Source organism: Dama dama, chromosome 8, assembly GCF_033118175.1.
Source record: "Dama dama isolate Ldn47 chromosome 8, ASM3311817v1, whole genome shotgun sequence".
Lineage (NCBI taxonomy): Eukaryota > Metazoa > Chordata > Mammalia > Artiodactyla > Cervidae > Dama > Dama dama.
Genome location: NC_083688.1, coordinates 10,452,096 through 10,473,964, shown reverse-complemented (window position 1 = coordinate 10,473,964; position 21,869 = coordinate 10,452,096). Strand labels below are relative to the sequence as shown.

At 50.0% G+C, this 21,869-nt stretch overlaps 1 protein-coding gene across 1 annotated transcript; it reads right to left on the bottom strand.

Annotated features, from left to right (window-relative positions):
• Positions 1-480: 480 nt before the first annotated feature.
• On the bottom strand, positions 481-14,949 carry THEMIS2 (thymocyte selection associated family member 2). The gene is made up of 6 exons (XM_061148342.1): positions 14,807-14,949; positions 12,107-12,247; positions 9,220-9,630; positions 6,288-7,360; positions 2,787-2,943; positions 481-2,364 (listed from the first exon to the last, which is right to left on the bottom strand). Exons 1-6 carry the CDS (start codon positions 14,898-14,900, stop codon positions 2,312-2,314), a joined length of 1,929 nt encoding a protein of 642 aa, XP_061004325.1. The 5' UTR covers positions 14,901-14,949; the 3' UTR covers positions 481-2,311.
• Between the last annotated feature and the right edge of the window lie 6,920 nt (positions 14,950-21,869).

Genomic DNA, 21,869 nt, shown 5'->3' with positions numbered 1-21,869 from the left:
CCTACTGTGTCAGCCCATTTGCCAGCTTCTAGGAGTATAAAGCAAGAGAAGAGACTGGTGTCCCAGGTGTTGCTGACTCCACATTCCCAGTAACACAGAGTAGCTGCCCGGTGATAGAGTTCCCTGCCATCTTGGCATTGACATGATCTTACAGGAGTTCTGTGGTTCCCGAGCACTACAGAGGCCCTTGGGACTGAGCAGAGGCAGGCCATTCCTCAGCAGAATGAAACCCCAGCCTCTGTAGAGCTTCTACCTGCTCAGGCCAGGGGAGCGTACACTTTTGGATGTTTGTGGTCACCTGGGATGTTGGGTATGCAGTGTTCTCTTGGCATACTGTTGAGACAGCAGAACAGCACTGTGACCGAAGTTCTCAGAAATCCCCAATGTCACGGCCAAGCCATGAGTCCAGCCTCCTCTCAGGAAGATCTTTCTAGGTGTACAGGTGGGAAATGTTGAGAGAAACTCAAAACTCTTGATACATTTTTGAGCATGCACCCCCAAGTTACATTCCTTTATTTAACAGTTATTTACATCTGTTACTATGTTAGTTTGTTATGTATATTACAAAACATTCAAAAATTAGAAATGAAAAAGGATATTAAAAATAAATATGAAGGGATACTAATACAGTTAACCCTGTGAACATCACAGTGTGAACCACACAGGTCCACTTATACTCAGATTTTTTCAATAAGTACACACTACACAATCTGCAGTTGGCTGAATCTGCATATACAGAGGGCCAACTGTAAAGTTAGATGTGGATTTTTGACTGTGTGGGGATCAGTGCGCTGACCCCCTTGTTCCAGGATCAGCTGTAATTCTTCTGTTTCCCCGTCAGTCATCGTGTGTGCCCACTTTGGAGATCACTGCTGGGGGGTGGGGGGACTCTAACCTCATTATAATACCCTCCCCCCGCCCAGCGGTTTATTGTGGAGGGAAAGGAGATGAGCACCGAGGGCGGTGTCTGCCTTTGGTCCATTCCCTGCCTGCCCCCGTTGCTCTGGTAAGACATTCACAATGTGGTTTTCAACCATGTTTTCGATTTAAGCCCAGCTTTCCCTGCTGGGAAATCACTGCCTTCTCCTCACGGTAGCATTTGGCCACTCAGAAATGCCCTTTTGAGGAAACTGGTGGTCCTCTCTGCCTCCCTTCTGTGACCTCACTCAGTTTGGTGCCAAAACCCAGTGTGGACTTGACAGTAAAAGCTGCTGCTGTTTTGCATGTGGTCCTGACCCTAGGGTGTCCTGTGCCCGGGAGGAACTCATCTTTGCTTACTGCTTTCCCAGAGTGCTCTGTTCCTCAGCGTCCGCTGTGTAGTAAGACTGTGTCTGCGGAGGAGGGCATGGGAACTGCTGTGAAGACAAGAATGAGTGCTAGGTACTGGAGACTGGCCCAGCAGCAATAGTCACCGCGCAGGGGTCACCTGGAGAGCTCCGTGCTGGGGTGTGGCGTGGGTCCAGAGAGCCGGAGGGATGGTAGTAGGCAAAGGAAGGACACTCAGGTGTAATGCCTAGAATCCAGGAGTGGAAACTGGACCATCTATTCAGCTTCCACCTCGGCTGGAGACTCCTACCATCTATTTGTCTATCCTGTCCTCTGCTGACAATCCTGCCATTGTTTACCTCAGAGAGTTGAGAATTTAGATAGGGCTTGTAGAGTCTGGCACACAGATGCAACTTAATAAGTGATCATGAGTATCATTTTTCCAGAAGCTCAGATGTAATTTTTATTCTCTGGTTTTAAAATAAAATAATACTGGATAGTCACCTCTAGCTGTTTATGTGCTGGGTGCTGCAAAGATGAGGAAGACAGTCCCAGTCCCTCGGGCTCAGAGCTGGGGATGGGGAGTGGGAGACAAGAGTGGAGAAGGGGTGGTACATGTTTTAAAAAAACTCCCACTGCAGCGTGTGATCAGGATTGAGTCCCCTTTACCAAGAAGAGGCAGGAGGCGCTGTGCTGCCAGCATCAAGGTGGGCAGTCTCTTGGGTTCCCTTCTGCACTAACCAGTGGGACAGCTGGTATTGCGGATGCAGGATTAAGTAGAACCCAGTTGGCTACTTGATACCAAAGCTCTGAGGCTGAGAGCCAAATGCAGGATGCTGGGCCCAGAGAAGCCAGCCCTGGTGGCAGGAACCTGGACCTGAGGGGAGCAGGTGCAGGTTTCCAGTCAGTCCCCAGACGGCCATTCCTCATCCACAGTCTGATTTCTGAGAGGTCTTGTCCAAGGTCCTCTACAAGCCTCTAACTGTCAGCTGGTATCTCAGATTCCCTGAGAAGCAGCAGTTAGGACATAAGGTTCCTTCAGTGCCTAGAGGGTTTTCGAAAACTGCTCAAGTATTTCTTCGTAATCATGTTCATCATCTGCAAAAGAATCCCGGTAAGTAAGGATCTTCAGCCTTAGATTGCTTCCCCTCTTTAGGGCACTTCCACCCCCTGGACAGGGGAGGGTTTGGTCTGGACGCTCTAAGGTCCTTGGTAGCCCAGAAGCCACAATTGGTTGTGTCTGCACACTTTGCCAACATTCCCGTGTGCCTCGGGGAGGGTAGTTGGGGGATGAAGTCATTTTGCTTGCCAGGGCCCTGGAGCCCCTAGGAGAAGGACAGTAAGGATCCTTCAGCCTAAGCTCACCCCATATAGGCCTGTGCATCCAGCTAGGACTGCAGAAGGGTCTGGCCACAGGCAGGGCCCTGCTGAGGGTCTGGCTGGTGCCATCAGAGGCACAGCAGCAGCAGAATGGTGGGGAGGGGAGAAGCAAGGATTGGAGAGGGGCTGAGGGAACTCACCTGAATCTTCAGTGATGGGCACAGCAGGCCTGTGGCCCTTCTTGCGTCCAGGAACCTCACTATATAAATTGGAGCTGTCCTGGGTGACCTTTGGCAAGGACTTCGTCCTGAGTTTAGGCAGCAGAGGTGGTTCCTGCAATTTGGAGACTTGAGAGGACTATGTGGGAGAAAAAGCAGAAGTCAGTGGGGTCTCAAAAAACAGGGTGGCAGAGTCCACGAAATACAATTTCCTCCAAATGTCACTTCCTCTGCTCCCCTCTGAACTTCCCTTTCAGAGTAGCACATCTCAGAACACCAGGAGTTTTTGCTACAAGCATTTGAAATGTTCTTTGGCAGGGGAAAAGGGGATCAGGATGAGGGAAAATGGGATTGGGGGCCAGACAGGAAAATGTCCCTGCATTTTTCCACAGGGATTTAGTCATTGTCCTTCAGATCTGTCACCAAAGGAATAAAATGTAGTCACAAAGCCTCAGAATTAAGAGTGCAGGGCTGAGAAGCGTCCCAGAGGAAGAAGACTTTTACTGAACTCCTACCATGTGCCAAACACACGATGTGCCAAACACTGTAGGCATATCGGCTCATTTCATCCTCTGAGGAGCTGTTTGAGTTCCCAGTTTGTAGGTAAGGAACCAGGCTCAGTGAAAAATGTGCCACGTCACTCCTCACAGGATCCCTGGCCAGGTCAAGCTTGGGACCCAGAACAGGTCTGTGACCTCTAAAAAGCTGCTGCTCGGGACATCCCTGGTGGTCCAGTGGTTAATAATCCGCCTGCTAGTGCAGGGGACACAGGTTCGATCCCTGGCCTGGGAGGATCCCACAAGCCACGGGGCAACTATGCTTGTGTGCCACGACTACCGAGTCCGTGCTCTAGAGCCCACGTGCCGCAACAAGAGATGCCACTGCAACCACAATGAGAAGCAAGTACACCGCGACTCGAGAAAGCCCGCGCCCGGCAACGAAGACCCAGCGCAGCCAGAAATAAACAACACAAAACGAAAGCCACTGCTTTTCCCGCCGTGCTTTCAGGAGCAAACAGTACAGTTCCCTGGTGAGCAGCAGAGAACACTCGTGCCCAGGGAGGGAGAGTTGCTGGTTCTAGGACAACAAGCAGGAAACGGGCCCCAAGAAACCAAGGCTGGGGCGGAGGTCTCAGCTCTGGACCGCATTCTTTCCAACACTGTCACAGGCCTGTGTTTCAGAGGTCCTAGTCTATTCTTGATTCTTGTCAGAAAACAACTACCCTACCACTGCCCCACAGATATGAGCTCCTTCTGGGGCTGAGATGGCTCAGGGTCACTTTTTTTTTTTTTTGCCCAAATTCTTTATTTTTTTTTTCTTCATTTATTTTTATTAGTTGGAGGCTAATTACTTCACAACATTGCAGTGGGTTTTGTCATACATTGACATGAATCAGCCATGGAGTTATCGGGGTCACCTTTTAACTTCCACCACCATCCCAGTACCTCCCTACATAGTACGAAATACAAGTCTCGCCACATCCCAAAACAATAGGCTTGTTAACAGTTTACAAAGTGCGTTTCATATATATCATTCTCCCCTACACCCCAACACGCCTTAAGCATGGCAGGAAGGTGCTCAGGCCATGTGGTCAGACCCAATTTCAACCCCCAGCCTGCCACTTGCCAGCTGTGTGTGTGTGTGTGTGCACTTAGTCGCTCAGTTGTGTCCGACTCTTTGTGACCCTTTGGGCTGTAGCCCTCCAGGCTCCTCTGTCCATGGGATTTTTCAGGCAAGAATACTGAAATGAGTTGCCATACCCTCCTGCAGGGGACCTCCCCAACCCAGGGATCAAACCAGAGTCTCCTGTCTCCTGCATTACAGGTGGGTTTCTTACCTGCTGAGTCACTGGAGAAGTTCTAACTGTGATCTCAGGTAAACTCTGTGCCTCTTGTTTTCTCAACCATAAAAAGAACTGCCAATGCCCACCTCAGAGGGAGGTCGTGAGGGCTGGGGGGGCTGCATATAAGGTGCCTGCCCCAGAGTAAGCACCCAACGAGTGAAAGTGAAAGTTGCTCAGTGGTGTCTGACTCTTTGTGACCCCATGGACTATAAAATCCATGGAATTCTCCAGGCCAGAATACTGGAGTGAGTAGCCTATTCCTTCTCCAGCAGATCTTCCCGATCCAGAAATCGAACCGGGGTCTTCTGCATTGCAGGCGGGTTCTTTACCAACTGAGGCTAACAAAACTGCACTAAGATTTATCAATGTTATCTCAGGCTCACTGGTGAGGAAACGCGCCCAGAGAAGGGGTACAGGCCACAGAGTGAGGAAGCTGGGACGTGAACTTAGTGTTTCTGACTCTGCGGTTCTTTCCCCCTTGTGATTCAATCTGGTTCCGTTCAGACTCACTGGCAGTGAGTTTTTCTCACCTTCTCCGCCTGCCTTGGAGTCAGCGGAGCCTGCCCCACAGAACTCTTGTTCTAGCCCGAGAGACCAAATACAACTGATTAAAACTTCATGACTGGACGTCCCTGGTGGCCCAATGGTTAAGAATCAGCCTCCAACGCAGGGGACATGGCTTCAATCCCTGGTCCAGGAAGATTCCACAAACTGTGAGACAGCTAAGCCCACACGCCTGGAGCCCATGCTCAGCAACAAGAGAAACCCACAAACCACAACTCAAGTAGCCCCCGCTCGCTGCAACTAGAGCGAGTGCACACAGCAGTGAAGACCCAGCGCAACCAGAAAAAGAAAAATCGACAGGCGTAGTCCCACCTCCAGGCTACATACAGCATGCAGTGTGCATACAGATGAGGAAGGACTGTCACTGCCTTGGAAGAAATCTAAGCTGAGCCTTGCCCAGGAGTCTGAAAGGAGGAAGAATGTTCCTGGCAAAAAGACTGGCTTGCGTGAAGTGCTGAGGCAGGAATCTTGGCATATTGAGGGCGTGTCAGGAGTTGGAGCGTGGGCTGCTGACATGGAAAACCGGCCTGGGAAGGCGAGGCTGAAGTCAGCTCTAAAGGACCCTGGATACCATGTTAAGGGAGTCCATCACCCCCAGCAACGGGGAGCCACTGAAGGGTTCAGAAGATGGGGCTGAGGCCCCTCAGCGACCAGGAGAGATGTGGGAGGCCATTCCGATGTCGGTGGGGAGGGGTTGAAAAGGCTGCTACAACGGTTCGGTTCGGGTGAAAAATGCTGTAGCGTGAGCTGGGGAGTGACAGCAGGGTTAGCAGAGACAGGAAGAGCCCCGTGAACTTGGAGTCACAACGCTATGCTCCAGTTCAGGGCCCCTGAACTGTGCAACTTGGGGGGCATCTCAGAGTCTCCGAGCCCTCATTTTCTCAACCGTAAAATACGGATAATCACACTGATGTCAGGATGGTCAGGATGGAATAGCAGGGACCAGGTGCGCACGTTTATAAACCGCAGGTTCCCTACAACTGGAAGAGAAGTGCCACGCCAGACAAAGAAAGAACAGCAGGACTTGAATGATCCCAACAGAGGGCCCCTCCCTGCCCGATGGGTTCTCTTGGTACCTTGACTCCTTTCTCCTTGCTCATCTGCTTCTTCTGCTCACTGAGGCCCTTACTCTTCGGAGGCCTGGGTGGGGGAGCTTGACTCTCAAAGGCCGGTAGCTTCCGCAGGCGATAGTAGAAGGCCTCCGTCAGCTCCTCCACTGTGGCTGTGGGGAGGGGCCCAGATGGCTGGCCCGGCAGCTCCTCGACCTCTGCGACAGTCAGATCCAGCCACCGGGGAGGGATCTCGAAGCACATCTCGGGGTCGGAGTCCAGGCTGACCACCAAGAAGGGTTCCAGAATCTTTTCTTCCAGCTGCAGGCCCGGGAAGGAGGGCAGAGGGTCGGCGGGGTGCCTGGGGTCCTTGGCCACCACCTTGACCTCACAGGGCAGTGAGAACTGGGCAGTCAGGTCCTGCAGGCTGTAGCGCCGGGCATCGCTCAGCTCCTCCACAAAGCCGCCAGAGAAGTAGAGGGGCAGCAGAATCTGTTCTTGGTCCTCCACCTCGTCATCCTCCCCAGCCTCTTCCTCCCCAGTCTGCTCACCTAGCCGCTGACACACCAAGACATCTGTGTCCTTCTCATGTGGCCCAAGGGCCTGGCCAGACCCCAGCACCTCCAGCCTGTCACCCACAGCCAGGGACGCAAACCCCAGGTTCTCCAGCTCATCTCCCTCACAGTCCTTTGTGGTCACGACCCGGAGTGGCTGGCCCGGCTGGAAAGCTCCCAGGAGGTCATAGGCCGTGGGGAACTCTCTCGGCCGCCGCCGCAGCTTGCCCCGGTAGGCGCTGGAGATCATGAAGTGTCTGGGCACCTTCCGGCCCCTGGTAGAGGCCAAGAACCGCCAGGGCGGCGAAGCCACGCCATGGAGGCAGAGCCTCTGGCCCTTCTGTAAGGAGCTCAGCCACGGGCTGAGGAAGCTGGGGGACCCCTCCGGAACTTCCAGGATCTCTGTGGCCAGGGGGAAGGGGCCTCCCCGGGCCAGGGCCTCGCTCAGCAGCAGCGGCTGTATGAAGTGAATGTGCTGCGAGGAGGCGGTGACATCCTCCACGTCGACCTCCAGGGTGGAGGGGATCTTGACGACGGTCCTGCGCACTGTGGAGGGGAGAGGTCAGCCTGGGCCCGCGCCCTCCTCCCCTCAGAGGTCTGGGCCTGCTGACCTCCTGCCTGTCTCCATCTTTTCCTTCCTACCAGCATTTTCCCATTGTGCCAGCTTCCTCACCCACTCCTTTCCTTCTACCTCTTTTTAAAAAGTTATTATAGGGACTTCCCTGGTGGTCCAGTGGTTAAGACTTCGCCTTCCAATACAGGGGGATGTGTGTTTAATCCCTGGTCGGGGAACTAAGACCCCTACATGCGTGCCTAGTGGCCAAAAAAAACAAAACAAAGCAGAAGCAATATTGTAACCAATTCAATAAAGACTTTAAAAATGATCTACATTTTAAAAAAATCTCTTTAAAAATTAATAAAAAGTTATTATAGAAAGTTTTAAATGTTTACAAAAGTAGAATAAGTATTGTGAACCCTTAAGTACCTGTCATCCAGCTTCAACATTTAAACCATCTTCTTTCATTTATACCCCCATCTATCCATTCCCCCTCCACTGGGTTACTTTGAATCAGAATAATCATATCTTGCCATCTGTGACCATTTCAGTGTGTATTGCTAAAAGAAGGAATAATTAAAATTTTAATAACAACTAGGTAATGATCACATTGAAATAATCATTTGGTAATTCCTTAATATCACTGAATATCCAGTCAGTTTACTTTCAAAATTTTAATTGAATTTTGAATATAATTGTATAAACTGTCTTTCCAAATCCTTTCTGGATTTGAACAGATAAAGTCAAATCAAGAAAAACACTGACTACATGACTTTGGACAACGTCCTGCCCTGGTGTTGAAAGTGCCAAGTGCATTAAACTCTAAGAGAATGAGGAAAACTGGCCTACCCACTGTGCTGTGTGAGTCGCACCATATGGAAGTTGGAACAGGGTATGTTCCCATTTTGCAGATGAGAACACTAAGACTCCGAGGAGTGGTGATGACTTCCCTCAGGTCACAGGGTTGGGAATTTTGCTCTGTGCCAGACGAGCTGATAACTGGTTGAAGCTGGGACATGGGCACATGCAGGCTCATTATATTGTTTTTGGTTTTGTTTTTGTTTTTTTTTTTCCTTTAGAATGTTTTCTAGATTACCTGAGCTGCCTCATTCTCCAGGGCAGCCAACTTGTTATTAAAAAAATAAAAAATAAAAAACTAGTAAACAAAGCATAGGTTCTTTAACACAGTCCTCAGTGAGGCTTCTGGTAGCATCCAAAGCAGGGTTGATGAGGCAGAGGTCTGGCCAGGCGGAGGCCAAGCCTGAGTGGAGGTAGAAGAATGGGGTGGGGGTGCCCTGGGAACCTCGATATACACACCAATCCTTCTACCTCTGCTCCAGCGTGGCCGCCGACCGGCCAGACCTGGCAGGTTCTGCCTCTGCTTCACCAACCCTCTGTGTGCGGCCACCAGCCCACCTGAGAAGTGACCTAAGAAACAGCCGGGGGACTCAGCCAGACAGTGCCTTTTCCCAGACAGCAGGCCCTTCACCAACAATCCTGCCCTCCCCAGGAACAGGAAAATACATTTCTTCAGAGCAAAGGCTCAAGGTTTCACTTTGTAACACTCCGTTTCTTTGTCCTAGCAGTGGACAAGCGCACAACCCAACTTCTGCCCAATTTTATAAACTATATGGGATCTTACTTAAGTTACCCTGTTTTCCTATCTCCTTTTGCACCCAACTTCCACTGCTGGGGAATCTTCACTCCATTACATTGTATATACCAGGTAAACCACCCAGAATCCCTGGTCTGTCCACAGGGAGGGGGGCATCGTCGATCAGAGCAGCTCCCCTGGGACCTCTCTGTCCCTCCCGCGTCCCACCCCCATCCTCCTGCCCCGGGAACTCACAGTGCATGATGGCTTCGACCTCATACTGGGGCATCAAGGTCAGGGAGCGCCAGGGGAAGGCGGAGCAGGTGAGGAGGGCGGCCCTCAGGGCGGGGTCCTGCAGCACCTGGAGCAGGGTCCGAGGGGGCCCGGGCTCCAGTTCCCAGAAGGGCCCCTGCTGGGACAAGGGCAGGTGCAGAAGGACCTGCTGGGCCCCGGAGTCCAGCACGCAGCGGGCACAGCAGGTCCCGTTGTGCATCTCCACAGCCTCCAGCTTGAGGGGCTGCTCTTCCGGCACCACCCTGGCCTTGGTGGTGATTCTGTGGGTCGACATGAAGCGGATGGGCAGTAGCTTGGAGCTCTGGGTTGCAGCATGGACCAGCTCCTCCAGGGTTCCATAGCTCTGGGGGCCGGTGAGGGAGCTGAAGTGGCCTGGGGGGGGGGGGGGGGCACAGCAGGGGGTGTCAGGGTGGGGCAGGCTTTTGCTCAGCCTAGGGCCGTGAACCCCACACCCAGGTCTGGCTGCAGAGAACCAGGCAGAATCCCGAGGACAGGGGTCAAAGGTGGGCCAGCGTTGGCATATCCGGGCTGCAGGGCTGAGGGACTAGAGGCAGCAAGTGACCGTATCGAGTGGACAGCGAGGGGCAGGGCTGGGGACGGCTCCTTCCGACACAGACACAGAGGGATGGTCACCAGAGACAGAACAGGACAGACACGCTGACTGCCACATTCTCCCGCCTCCCAGCGCCTCCTGCCCCTGACGTTTTCCATCTTTGCCCCCAGATACCTCAGCACTGCTCTGTTTCCACACCCTAGCTCCCATCACCCTGTCCTGGGTGGGTGAGCACCACTGTCCCTCCCAAACTAGAAACCCAAGAGCTACTGGCCAAACGACCCCTGACCTCCCCTTTCCCCTTCCACCCCCGCCCCCTGCCCTGTCCATTCTTCTGCCACCAGACTGGCCTAAGATACCCCGTGTCCGGAGGTAATATCACTTCTTGCGTTTTCCTGCCCCAAGCCCTCCACACAAATTTATTCAAGGAAGCAGCACACAAACTCGGTCTGAAGGATATTCTGCCAAAGTACTGATCTGGACTCTTCAGAAAACACTGGTATCAAGGCAAAGGCAGGCAGAGGAACTATTTCAGCCTGAAGGAGACTAAAGGAGGCCAAACTGAATGTCACGTGTGATCTGGGGCTGAATTCTGAATCAAGGCAAACACCAGGCTATCAAGGGATACTATAGGGTAGCTGGTGAAATCTGAATACAGACTGTGGATTAAACAGTAGTATTGTATCAATATTAGATTTTCTGAATTTAATCACTGAACTATAGCTTTGTGAGTGAACGCCTTTGTTTTCTAAGAGATACACTCAATATCAGGAGTAATATTTAGATGTAATGGGGCATCATGTCTGTAATTTACTCTCAAACGGTTCAGAAAAAGATACATATATATACACACACAGATAGATAAAAAGATTACATATGTATACACATATAATAGTAATATATGTTCATATGTATGTATATGTGTATATAATATACACAGAAAACAAATGTAACAAAATGCTTAATAATTGGTGAATCTGGATAAACAGTATATAGGAATTCTAGAAAGTCTTCTGTGAGTCTGAAATTATTTCAAGTTTTTTAAAAATCCTCAAAATAGAAAACAAAACACATCACTTCCCTTTTTAAAACCCTCTTTGGCTACTTAATAGCTTCAAAATAAAGACTGAAATGGATCAGTGCCCCACACAAGCCCCCCTCAGTGGTCTGGCTTCCACTCACCTCCCCACCTCTTGCTCCTCACCTGGAGCCCATGCCCTCACCAGGCCCCTTACAGACCTGACGCCCCATTATATTTAAATATTACTCCTAATATTTGGTGCATGTCCTAAAAAACAAAAACATTCACTCACAAAACTGTACTTCAGTGATTAAAATCAGGAGGCCATACTGAAAACAAGCCCTCAGAGAGCACCTGCTCTGAGCCCAGCCCTGTTCTGAGCGCATCATACCTGGCAACTCATTCAATGCTCACATCGAACCTTGTTGCTGTTCATCGCTCAGTCGTGTCCGACTCTTTGCAACCCCGTGGACTGCAGCACGCCAGGCTTCCCTGTCCTTCACTATCTCCCGGAGTTTGCTCAGACTCATGTCCGTTGAGTAGGTGATGCCATCAAGCCTGACTGCCTCATTACAGAAAACGGAGCTGAGGCAAAGAGACCGTGGGAACTCACCACGGCCACAGCTACTAGCCGGCAGACCTGGAAGTTCCCATCCAGGCTGCTGGTTTTAGCGTCTGGGCCTGCAGACCGTCGCACACCTCCTGCAGTGACTATGCTTTGTACACATGCCACTCCCTCTAGCTGGGATCCTTCCTCCAACTCAGGTGCTACCTCCCCCAGGAAGCCCGCACAGACCTCTGAGGCAGGCCCCTCGTGCCCAGAGCCCTCTCTAAAGGGTGCCTGCTTCTGCTGCCCTCCTGCCATCCTGGAAGCTCCCCACCGGAGGAGGCTGCATCTGATTCATCCTGAGCGCACACCCCCCAACCCCTAGCACAAGGCCTGGTGCGCAGCAAGGGTCAATGAATGTTTGGTGATTGAATGTGGGGACGACGACAAAAACAGGCACGTGGACAAAGACACGAAACAGGAAAAGTCTCTGCCAAGAGGCAGACGTCATCAGAGATGGACAAGGAGAGCACACAGCCATGCCAGCTCGGGGCACCGTCAGAGCGCTCAGGGGTCATCTGTGCCTCGGGGATGGGTGGCGGTGGATGTGAGAGGGCCGTGGGGGCCAACCCAGAGGGCTGTGGGTTTGTGCGGGGGGGTCCAATGGGTCTGAGAGTATGTCTGGAGGGTTCCGGGGCACTCAGGGAGGCAGAAGTGCCCACCTTACCCTGGAAGTTGGGAGCGAGCTCGGTGGTCTGGCCTGTCCCTGGGTTCTCACAGACCACCTTTTGGAGGCGAACGTGGGTGACCTTGATCAAGTCTCCTGTGGAGAGGCAGCACTCGTTCCCAGAGATCTCGTAGATGGAGCCTGCAGAGACACAGACTCGGTTTCGCCCATTCAGCGAATGCCAGTCACTGGGGGCCAGGGCTCTGTTCCCCCAAGGCGCTGCTCACCACACCTTTGCCCGCACTGTTCCCACCACCTGGAATGCCCTTCCCTGTCTTCCCTGCCCAGCACCCACCGGCTCATCTGTCCTCAGGCAGCATCGATGCCACTTTGCCTGCTTTTAGCGCTGACTGTACCCCTCTGCGGTCACAGCCCCCAGCCTCCGGAACTTAACTCATACAACAGGACTGATCCAGCTCACCCAGCACAGGCTCAGCCTCAAAGAGGGTGTTTTAAGTCACAAATGAATAAACCACCCAGTAAATCCCAATTCCCTTATTGCGTGCTAAGTCGGTTCAGTCGTGTCCAACCCTTTGGGACCCTATGGACTGTTATAGCCTGCCGGGCTCCTCTGTCCATGAGATTCTCCAGGCAAGTAACCTGGAGTGGCTTGCCATGCCCTCCTCCAGGGAATCTTCCCCACCCAGGGATCGAGCTCAGGTCTCCTGCACTGCAGGTGGATTCTTTACTATCTGAGCCACTAGAGAAGCCCAATTCCCTTATTAGACAGCTGCAAAGTCAAGCCCAGAGAGGCTCTGAGATCACAAAGAGCCAAACACCCACACTGGCACTTTCTTCTTCAAATGACTTGTTTTTAAAGGAAGCATAGGAGAGAATGGCAGGCCACTGAGAGGGTGGGCCCTGTAGGCAGTGTTCCGGGCCCCCACTTTCAAGCACAGTAGCCCCACGTTTCCTGGTTTCAAGAGCTTAAAGCAGCATCCAGAACATGGAAGGTGCTCGATAAAGATCTCTCCACTCAGGCAGTGCATAGGCCCCCACCCCGCCATCCTGCTGAACGAAGGACAGACACTGCAGGTGGGCAAAACTCGAGGCCACCTGACTCTACCTCACACCGAGGGCAGCCCCAGCAGGGCCCGAAAAACTGATGAAAACCCCATCCCTTACCCCCAGGAAAATACACTCAGGCTCCAACACACAGTTGAGGCTCCAGACCCTCAGGGCTGGTCAGAACAGCAGCCCTGGTGCTGGGGATGGACTCGATGACCACCGCTGTGCCCAGTTCTGCAGGGGTATCATCGCGCTCAAGACCCATGACTATCCTTGGAGGGAAGGACTTTTTGTTCCTATATAAGGACTTGGCAAGGATGAATGGGCGGGCAGCCCAAGATGATCAGGTAATAAAAGGCATTACCAGGACTCGGCCGGGATGTCTGCCTCCAACCTGGGGCTCTGAACCACGCAGCAATCAGAGCCACCTGTCCCACCAGGATCACCATCGGCCCTTTTCCAGCTCACCCCCACCCCAACGCGGTCACCTTGTCAGGTTCTCTTCTCCTTACTTCCTCCACTTCCCTTCTCCCGGGGTGGGGGTGGGGAGCAGAATGAGGAAACAAATATTGTGACACAGTGTGGGGTGGGGCGGGGGAGTCAGGAGGAGAGCAAACAGCATAGATGCCTGCAGGAAGCTCCCAGAGACAGGAAGAGTGAGATTTGAACCCAGATCCCTCAAATGGGATTCCCAAGCGGGCCTGGCAGGGCCCCATGGCCTGGTGGCGGGTCCCGCCTCCGGTGGCCCTTCAGGTGTCTCAGCCTTGATCTGTGACCCCACTTGGAGCCTCAGAACGCTTTCCTGTGCGGAGCAAGGGAGCAGGTGGAGGGAACAGGATGGGTCGGGGCACTCAGGCGGAGTTTGCTCTCGAAGGAAGGAACCTTCTCCACCCCACCCAGACTCTCGCTTCCCTCTCTCCTCCGCCTCCTCCTTCCCCACTCAGCCGCCCACAGTTCCTCCCGCCTGCCCCCGCTCAGAGCTGCCGCCTCTCCCTTCACCTTCACGGCCTGTCAGTTCTTCCCCTCTAGATCTTTCAGGCAATGACTACTGACGAAGCCCCAGCTGTGCGCCACCCCTGTGAACCAGGCGGGCTGCGGCCAGGTGGGCAGATGTGCGGGCGTGCAAGGAGCCAGGAGGGCTTCCCGGAGGAGGAGTCATTTCAGCTGCGAACCGAAGAGCTGGTCGAATCAAGTACTGCCCAGTGCCGAGCAGAGGGGCAAAGGCGGGATTGGAGGGACCGAAGAATAGGACACGTAGACAGGTGTCAAGGTGGGGCAGCGGAGGGTACACGGAGGGGAGGGCAGACCTGGCCCTTCAGAATCATCAAGCAACAGCTCCCCATCGCGAGCGCCTGAGTGCCGAGACGGCGCACGGTCGGACCTCCTGCAATGCGCCCGACGGTTCCAGCCCAGCTTGGCTCGGTTCCACCCATCTGAGTATCTGAGCTCAGTGACTTCCCATCGACACCCTGCCGGGCAGTCAGCGACCACCCCCCGCCCCCCCACCAATTCCACGGAGGCCAAAGCCGTGGCCCGGAGAAGTTGGAGAGTGGCCCCAATCACACAGCTTGGGTAGCGGCAGCGTCGGATTCGAACCCCGGGGCGCAGGCCCCAGGTTTCCAAGGTCCGGGTCGGGGGAAGCCGGTCCGCGGCGAGGCCGTGGGGTCGGAGGGGTCTCGGCCCTTCACTCACCCTGGAAGTAGACCCCCGAACAGACCCGCAGCACACGCGGGAGGGAGGCGGGGTCCAGGGCGCACACGAAGTCCTGCAGCGACACCGGCTCCATGGCCCGTTCGGCTCGCTGGATGCTGACTGAACTGCCTGCGCGCGGTCCAGCCCGGGCCGGCCCAGCGGGGCGAGGTTGGTCTGAGGCCCCGCCCAGGGGCGTTCCAGGACACCCACCCTCCCCTGCCGGCCCTCGTTCCCGCGTCTCTACGCGGGGGTTGCAGTACCCACCTCTCACACTCGTGGCGCTATTGTAGAAAGTCAAGACCAGGACCTGACACCGGGGAGTTCAGTTTCAGTTCAGTAGCTCAGTCGTGTCTCTTTGCGACCCCATGGGCTTCAGCACGCCAGGCTTCCCTGTCCATCACCTACCCCCCGAGCTTACTCAAACCCATGTCCATCGCGTCCGTGATGCCATCCAACCATCTCATCCTCTGTCGTCCCCTTCTCCTCCCGTCTTCAATCTTTCCCAGCATCAGGGTCTTTGCAAATGAGTCAGTTCTTCCCATCAGGCGGCCAAAGTATTGGAGTTTCAGCTTCAACATCAGTCCTTCCGATGAATATTCAGGACTGATTTGCTTTAGGATGCACTGGTTGGATCTCCTTGCAGTCCAAGGGACTCTGAAGAGTCTTCTCCAACGCCACAGTTCAAAAGTATCAATTCTTCCGTGCTCAGATTTCTTTATAGTCCAACTCTCACATCCATACATGACTACTGGAAAAACGATAGCTTTGACTAGAGGGGCTTTTGTCAGTAAAGTAACGTCTCTGCTTTTTAATATGCTGTCTAGGTTGGTCATAGCTTTTCTTTTCTTTTCTTTTTTTTTTCATTTATTTTTATTACTTGGAGGCTAATTACTTTACATGGTCATAGCTTTTCTTCCAAGGAGAGTCTTTTAATTTCATGGCTTCAGTCACCATCTGTGACAAAATCTGCAGTGATTTTGGAGCCCCCAAAAATAAAGTCTATCATGTATCCATTGTTTCCCCATCTATTTGCCATGAAGTAATGGGACTGGATGCCATGATCTTAGTTTTCTGAATGTTGAGCTTTAAGCCAAATTTTTCACTCTCCTCTTTCACTTTCATCAAGAGTCTCGTCACTTTCTCCATAGGGTGGTGTCATCTGCATATCCAAGGTTATTGATATTTCTCCTGGAAATCTTGATTCCAGTTTGTGCTTCATCCAGTCCAGCATTTCTCATGATGTACTCTGCATATAAGTTAAATAAGTAGGGTGACAATATACAGTCTTGATGTACTCCTTTCCCAATTTGGAACCAGTCTTCTGTTCCATGTCCAATTCTAACTGTTGCTTCTTGACCTGCATACAGATTTCTCAGGAGGCAGGTCAGGTGGTCTGGTATTCCCATCTCTTTAAAAATTTTTCAGTTTGTTGTGGTCCACACAAAGGCTTTGGCATAGTCAATAAAGCAGAAGTAGATGTTTTTCTGGAACTCTCTTGCTTTTTTGATGATTCAGCAGATGTTGGCAATTTGATTTCTGGTTCCTCTGCCTTTTCTAAATCCAGCTTGAATATCTGGAAGTTTACGGTTCATGCTTTGTCGAAGCCTGACTTGGAGAATTTTGAGCATTACTTTGCTAGTGTGTGAGATGAGTGCAATTGTGCAGTAGTTTAAACATTCTTTGGCCTTGCCTTTCTTTGGGACTGGAATGGAAACTGACCTTTTCCAGTCCTGTGGCCACTGCTGAGTTTTCCAGATTTGCTGGCATATTGAGTGCAGTACTTTCACAGCATCATCTTTTAGGATTTGAAATAGCTCAACTGGAATTCCATCACCTCCACTAGCTTTGTTCGCAGTGATGCTTCCTAAGGCCCACTTGACTTCACATTCCTGGATGTCTGGCTCTAGGTGAGTGATCACACCATCATGGTTATCTGGGTCACGAAGATCTTTTTTGTATAGTTTTTCTGTATATTCTTACCACTTCTTAATATCTTCTGCTTCTGTTAGGTCCATACCATTTCTGTCCTTTATTGAGCCCATCTTTGCATGAAATGTTCCCTTGGTATCTCTGATTTTCTTGAAGAGATCTCTAGTTTTTCCCATTCTATTATTTTCCTCTATTTCTTTGCATTGATCACTGAGGAAGGCTTTCTTATCTCTCCTTGCTATTCTTTGGAACTCTGCATTCAAATGGGTGTATCTTTCCTTTTCTCTTTTGCCTTTAGCTTCTCTTCTTTTCTCAGCTATTTGTAAGGCCTTGTCAGACAACCATTTTGCCTTTTTGCCTTTCTTTTCCTTGGGGATGGTCTTGATCACTGTCTCCTGTACAATGTTGTGAACCTCTGTCCCGGGAGGCTCTGAGTAAATAAAAACTGATCCCCACGTGTCTAGGCATCAGTGATGTACTCCATCGTGGAGGGGGGAAGAGGATGAAGATGAAGGAGAAATCCCCTACTCCCCCCTGCCCCCCATGCCCTCATTATTCCACCACACCCACTCACATCCCCTGCCCTGGTCAATTAGAACTCCTGGTCCAGTTCTGAGTCTCACAGGAAGGGACACAGCCCTGCCCTTTGGGTTTGAAGAGGAAGATAGAGCATCAGGTCTCCCGAATCCCTCTCAGGGACACTTCATGATCCTCGACCGACAGGGAACTCATTAACTTTCCAGGATGCTCCTTCCCTCTGGACAATTCTCCTGAAAAATTCTTCCTTGGGCTAAAGAGAAATCTGCTTAGGACAGAGACCAACTATTTCTGGTGACTGCAGAGAGATGGATAAGGATTTTCCATCTCCCTGTCCCTCAGCAGTTAGACCAACTAAGGTTCAAATCCCAGCTCCTTCTCTTACTTGTTATAATTTTAGGCAAATCACTTTGATTTTGAGTTTTCATTTCCTCACATGTAAAATGGAAGAAAGAACCTTTCTGAGCTGGTTGCAAGAATTAAGTGAGATAATATAGATACTGTGCAAAATGCTTTATTTCCATTTTTGTCACTATGAGAGTAACAGAAGACTTCTAATCAGAAATCATAACCAACGTTTAAAATAAAAATAAAGACATTTGACAAATAAAAAGAGGACATTCTTTTCTCACCACCCAAATGTAACTAACATTTTGCAGTGTTCTTTCTACTCTTTATCCTGCTTGGGAGTGTTCGTGGTGGTTTGTTTATTTGTTTTTCATTTTTGATTTACAGTAAAGTTGCAAAAATAGTAGAGATTTCCCATATATCCCTCAGCTAATTTAAAATTCCCCTGTTGGTATCATCTCTCATTACCAGGGTGCATTTGTCAAAACTAAGAAACCAACACTGCTGCGTTGCTGTAAACTGAACTACAGACATTATTTGAATTTTATCTGTTTTCTCACTGATGTCCTTTTTCTGGTCCAGGATCCCAACAAAGATTCCATGTTGCATTTAGTCATAATGAGTCCTGTCTGTGACACTTTCTCAACATTTCTCTGACCTTGTTTTTATAACCTTGATTGTCTTGAAGAGTACTGGTCAGATATTGTCCCTCAATTTGTTGTTATTGCTGGTGCTGTTTTCTGATGTCTTCCTATGGCTAGACTGCGGTTATGAATTTTAGGGGCGGTTACTTCCCAGGTGAGGTGCCCTTCTCATCACATCCTCTGGGGCGTACATGACATATCCACATGACTTTTCAGTGTGATGGTAACCTTAACCACCGGGAGGCAGCACCCAAATAAATTATTTGGAATTCTTCTTTAAGAAAAATTTGTCTTGGACTTCCCTGGTGGTCCAGGGGTTAAGGATCTGCCTGTGCCAATGCAGGGGACACGGGTTCGGTCCCTGGTACGGGAAGATTCCACATGATGCAGAGCAACTGAGCCCACATGCCACAACTACTGAGCCTGAGCTCTAGAGCCCCTGATCTGCAACCAGAGAAGCCACCGCAGTGAAAAGCCTGTGCACCGCAACTAGAGAAAGCCCTGACTCAGCAAGAGAGACCCAGGGCAGCCAACAATAAATAAATGAAGTTGTTTTTTTTTAATTTGTCTCTCCTCCCCCCCCATTTATTTATTTGACTTGATTTATTTTGGTTGCGCTGAGTCTTTGTTGCTGCACCAGGGCGTTCTCTAGTTGCAGTGGGTGGTGGCGACTCTTTGTTGCGGTGTGTGGGCTCCTCATTGCGGTGGCTTCTCTCGTTGCGGAGCACGGGCTGTAGGCTGCGGGCTCAGTAGGTGTGGCGCATGGGTTTAGTTGCTCCCTAGCATGTGGAGTCTTCCCAGATCAGGGATCAAACTTGTGTCATCTACATTGGCGGGCAGATTCTTAACCAGTGGACCACCAGGGAAGTCCCTCCCCCATTTATTTATTCAATTATTTATGTCAGTATGGTGGAGAAGGCAATGGCAGCCCTCTCCAGTACTCTTGCCTGGAAAACCCCATGGATGGAGGAGCCTGGTGGGCTGCAGTCCATGGGGTCTCTAAGAGTCGGACACAACTGAGTGACTTCACTTTCACTTTTCACTTTCATGCATTGGAGAAGGCAGTGACAACCCACTCCAGTGTTCTTGCCTGGAGAATCCCAGGGGCGGGGGAGCCTGGTGGGCTGCCGTCTGTGGGGTCACACAGAGTCGGACACGACTGAAGCGACTTAGCAGCAGTAGCAGCATGTCAGTGTGGACACATGTATATTTATTTTATACTTTGATTATAATCTAATACTACATTATTTGGTTGCTCAAATTCTTCCAGCTTTGGGAGCTCCTTGTCTGGCTCCTGGGCCCCTTTGCCATGGCCCCACTGTTTGTTTCTCTGAGCCCTTCCTTTCTGCCTGGTGCTCAGACGCTCCCGGGTCATCTTGTCTTCTCACTGCCCCCACCATACAATCAGCCATTTCTCCCAGAAGCCAAGATTTCCTTCTATCGGAGAATGGTGTTTAGAAACCACACTCTGGTTGCTGACAGTCTCCTTGCTACTGCATTGCCTGTTCTTTTTGTCTTTTTTTTCTATTGCATAGACATTTATAGACACCACCTCCTGCCCCATGACCCAGCTGATGTCAGGTCCAGCCCTAAGTTCCAAGAAGAAGCTCCTCTGGTACGAACTTCCACTTGCAAAATAAATGAGTCATAGGAAAGAAGTATACAGTGTGGGGAATAGTCAATAATTATGTAACATCTTAGTATGGTGACAGATCATAACTAGAATCATCAAGGGGATCATCTTAAAATGTACAGAGATATTGAATCACTGTGTTGTGGTCAGGAACTAACATAGTGTCATATCTCAACAGGCAAACAAACTCATAGAAAAAGATGTCAGATTTATGCTACCAGAAGTAGGGGTGGGGGGAGGGGAAATTGGATGAAGACAGGCTAAAGGTACAAATTCCTTATAATATAAGTAAGTATTAGGGATATAATGTAGAACATGATAAATGCTATTAACAATTCTATGTGTTACATATGAAAGTGGTTAAGAACAAATCGTAGAGTTCTCATCATAAGGAAAAACATTTTTTCTGTTCCTTTACTTTTGTATCTATATAAGCTGATGGATATTCACTAATCTTCATGATGTGTGTAAGTCAAGCCATTATGCTGACACCTTAAATATACACAGTACTGTACATCAGTTATTAACATATGTCCATAAAAGTAAAAGACAGATAAATAAGTAGATAAATAAATACAGCTGCTGAAGGGGAAAAAGGAGGAGGGGAAGAAGTTGTTCCTGAGTAATCATTTTCAACAGAAATTTGCAAATCCTGCCTTTTCATTTGGTGTTTACCTTGTGAGCATTTTCCTGGATTCCTGGGCACAGAAGTGGGATTACCAAAACTGAGTAGGCAAAACGTACTAGTATTGACATATAGAAACCATCTCCTTGCCAGTACAACTTGCAGTTGTGTATCTATCTGTGTAATTGTTGGGTTGGCCAAAAAATTTGTCTAGTTTTTCTCTGTAAGATAACTCTAGTAGCGCTTAGTTATCTTTAACTTCATTTGAAGCACTGTTGTTAGTTTGTATTGTGATAGCTGTCATATCAACGTGCGTTTTTTTTTTTAACCTAAAAATTGGTGAATTTTTGTGTAGTTTAAATATTGAAGATGGAAGAAAAAAAACATTTTTGGCCTATTATGTTTTATTATTTCAAGAAAGGTGAAAATGCAAAAAAACAAACAAAGATTTGTGCAGTGTATGGAGAAGGTGCTGTGACTAATCAAATGTGTCTAAAGTGGTTTGCAAAGTTTCATGCTGGAGCTTTCTTGCTGGACCAGACTCCAAGGTCAGGTAGACTGGTTGAAGTTATAGTGATCAAATCAAGACAGAAATTGAGAACAATCAGTGTTATACCATGCAGGAGATAGCTGACATACGCAAAATATTCCAATCAAGCATTGAAAATCATTTACACCATCTTGGTTACGTTAATCATGTTGAGGTTTGGGTTCCGCAGAAGTTAAGTGAAAAAAAACCCCTTGACCATATTTGTGTATGCCATCTCTACTTAAGTGTAGCGAAAATGTTTCATTTTTAAAACAAATTGTGACAAGTGATGAAAAGTGGATGTGCTAAGTCACTTCAGTCGTGTCCGACCGTGTCCGACTCTGCGACCCTGTGGACTGTAGCCCTCGAGTCTCCTCTGTCCATGGGATTCTTCAGGCAAGAATACTGGAGTGGGTTGCCATTCCCTCCTCCAGGGGATCTCCCTGACCCAGAGACTGAACCATCATCTCTTGTGTCTCCTGCATTGGAAGGCAGGTTCTTTACCATTAGCACCACCTGGGAAGCCCAACATGTTTACATACTGATAGTTTTTGCATAAAAAGGACGTAAGTCCCACTACCCTCATGTTGAATTCCAGTATTATTAATTTGAAATAATGTGGAATGAAGAGATCATGGGGAAACTGAAGTGAACCACCGCCAACCGCACCAAAGGCCAGTCTTCATCCAAAGATGGTGATGTTACGTATATGGTGAGATTGGAAGGGAGTCCTGTATTCAGAGCTCCTTCCAGAAAAACAAACAATTAGTTTCAACAAGTACTGCTCCAGATTAGAACATCTGAAAGCAGCGCTCAAC

Excerpts from the sequence above, each read along its gene's own strand:
- THEMIS2 (XM_061148342.1), bottom strand. The coding sequence starts at position 14,900 with ATGGAGCCGGTGTCGCTGCAGGACTTCGTGTGCGCCCTGGACCCCGCC. Across the intron at positions 9,631-12,106 it reads GCTCGCTCCCAACTTCCAGG|GCCACTTCAGCTCCCTCACC; the intron begins GTAAGGTGGGCA and ends CCCCCCCCCCAG. Across the intron at positions 7,361-9,219 it reads GGTCGAAGCCATCATGCACT|TGCGCAGGACCGTCGTCAAG; the intron begins GTGAGTTCCCGG and ends TCCCCTCCACAG.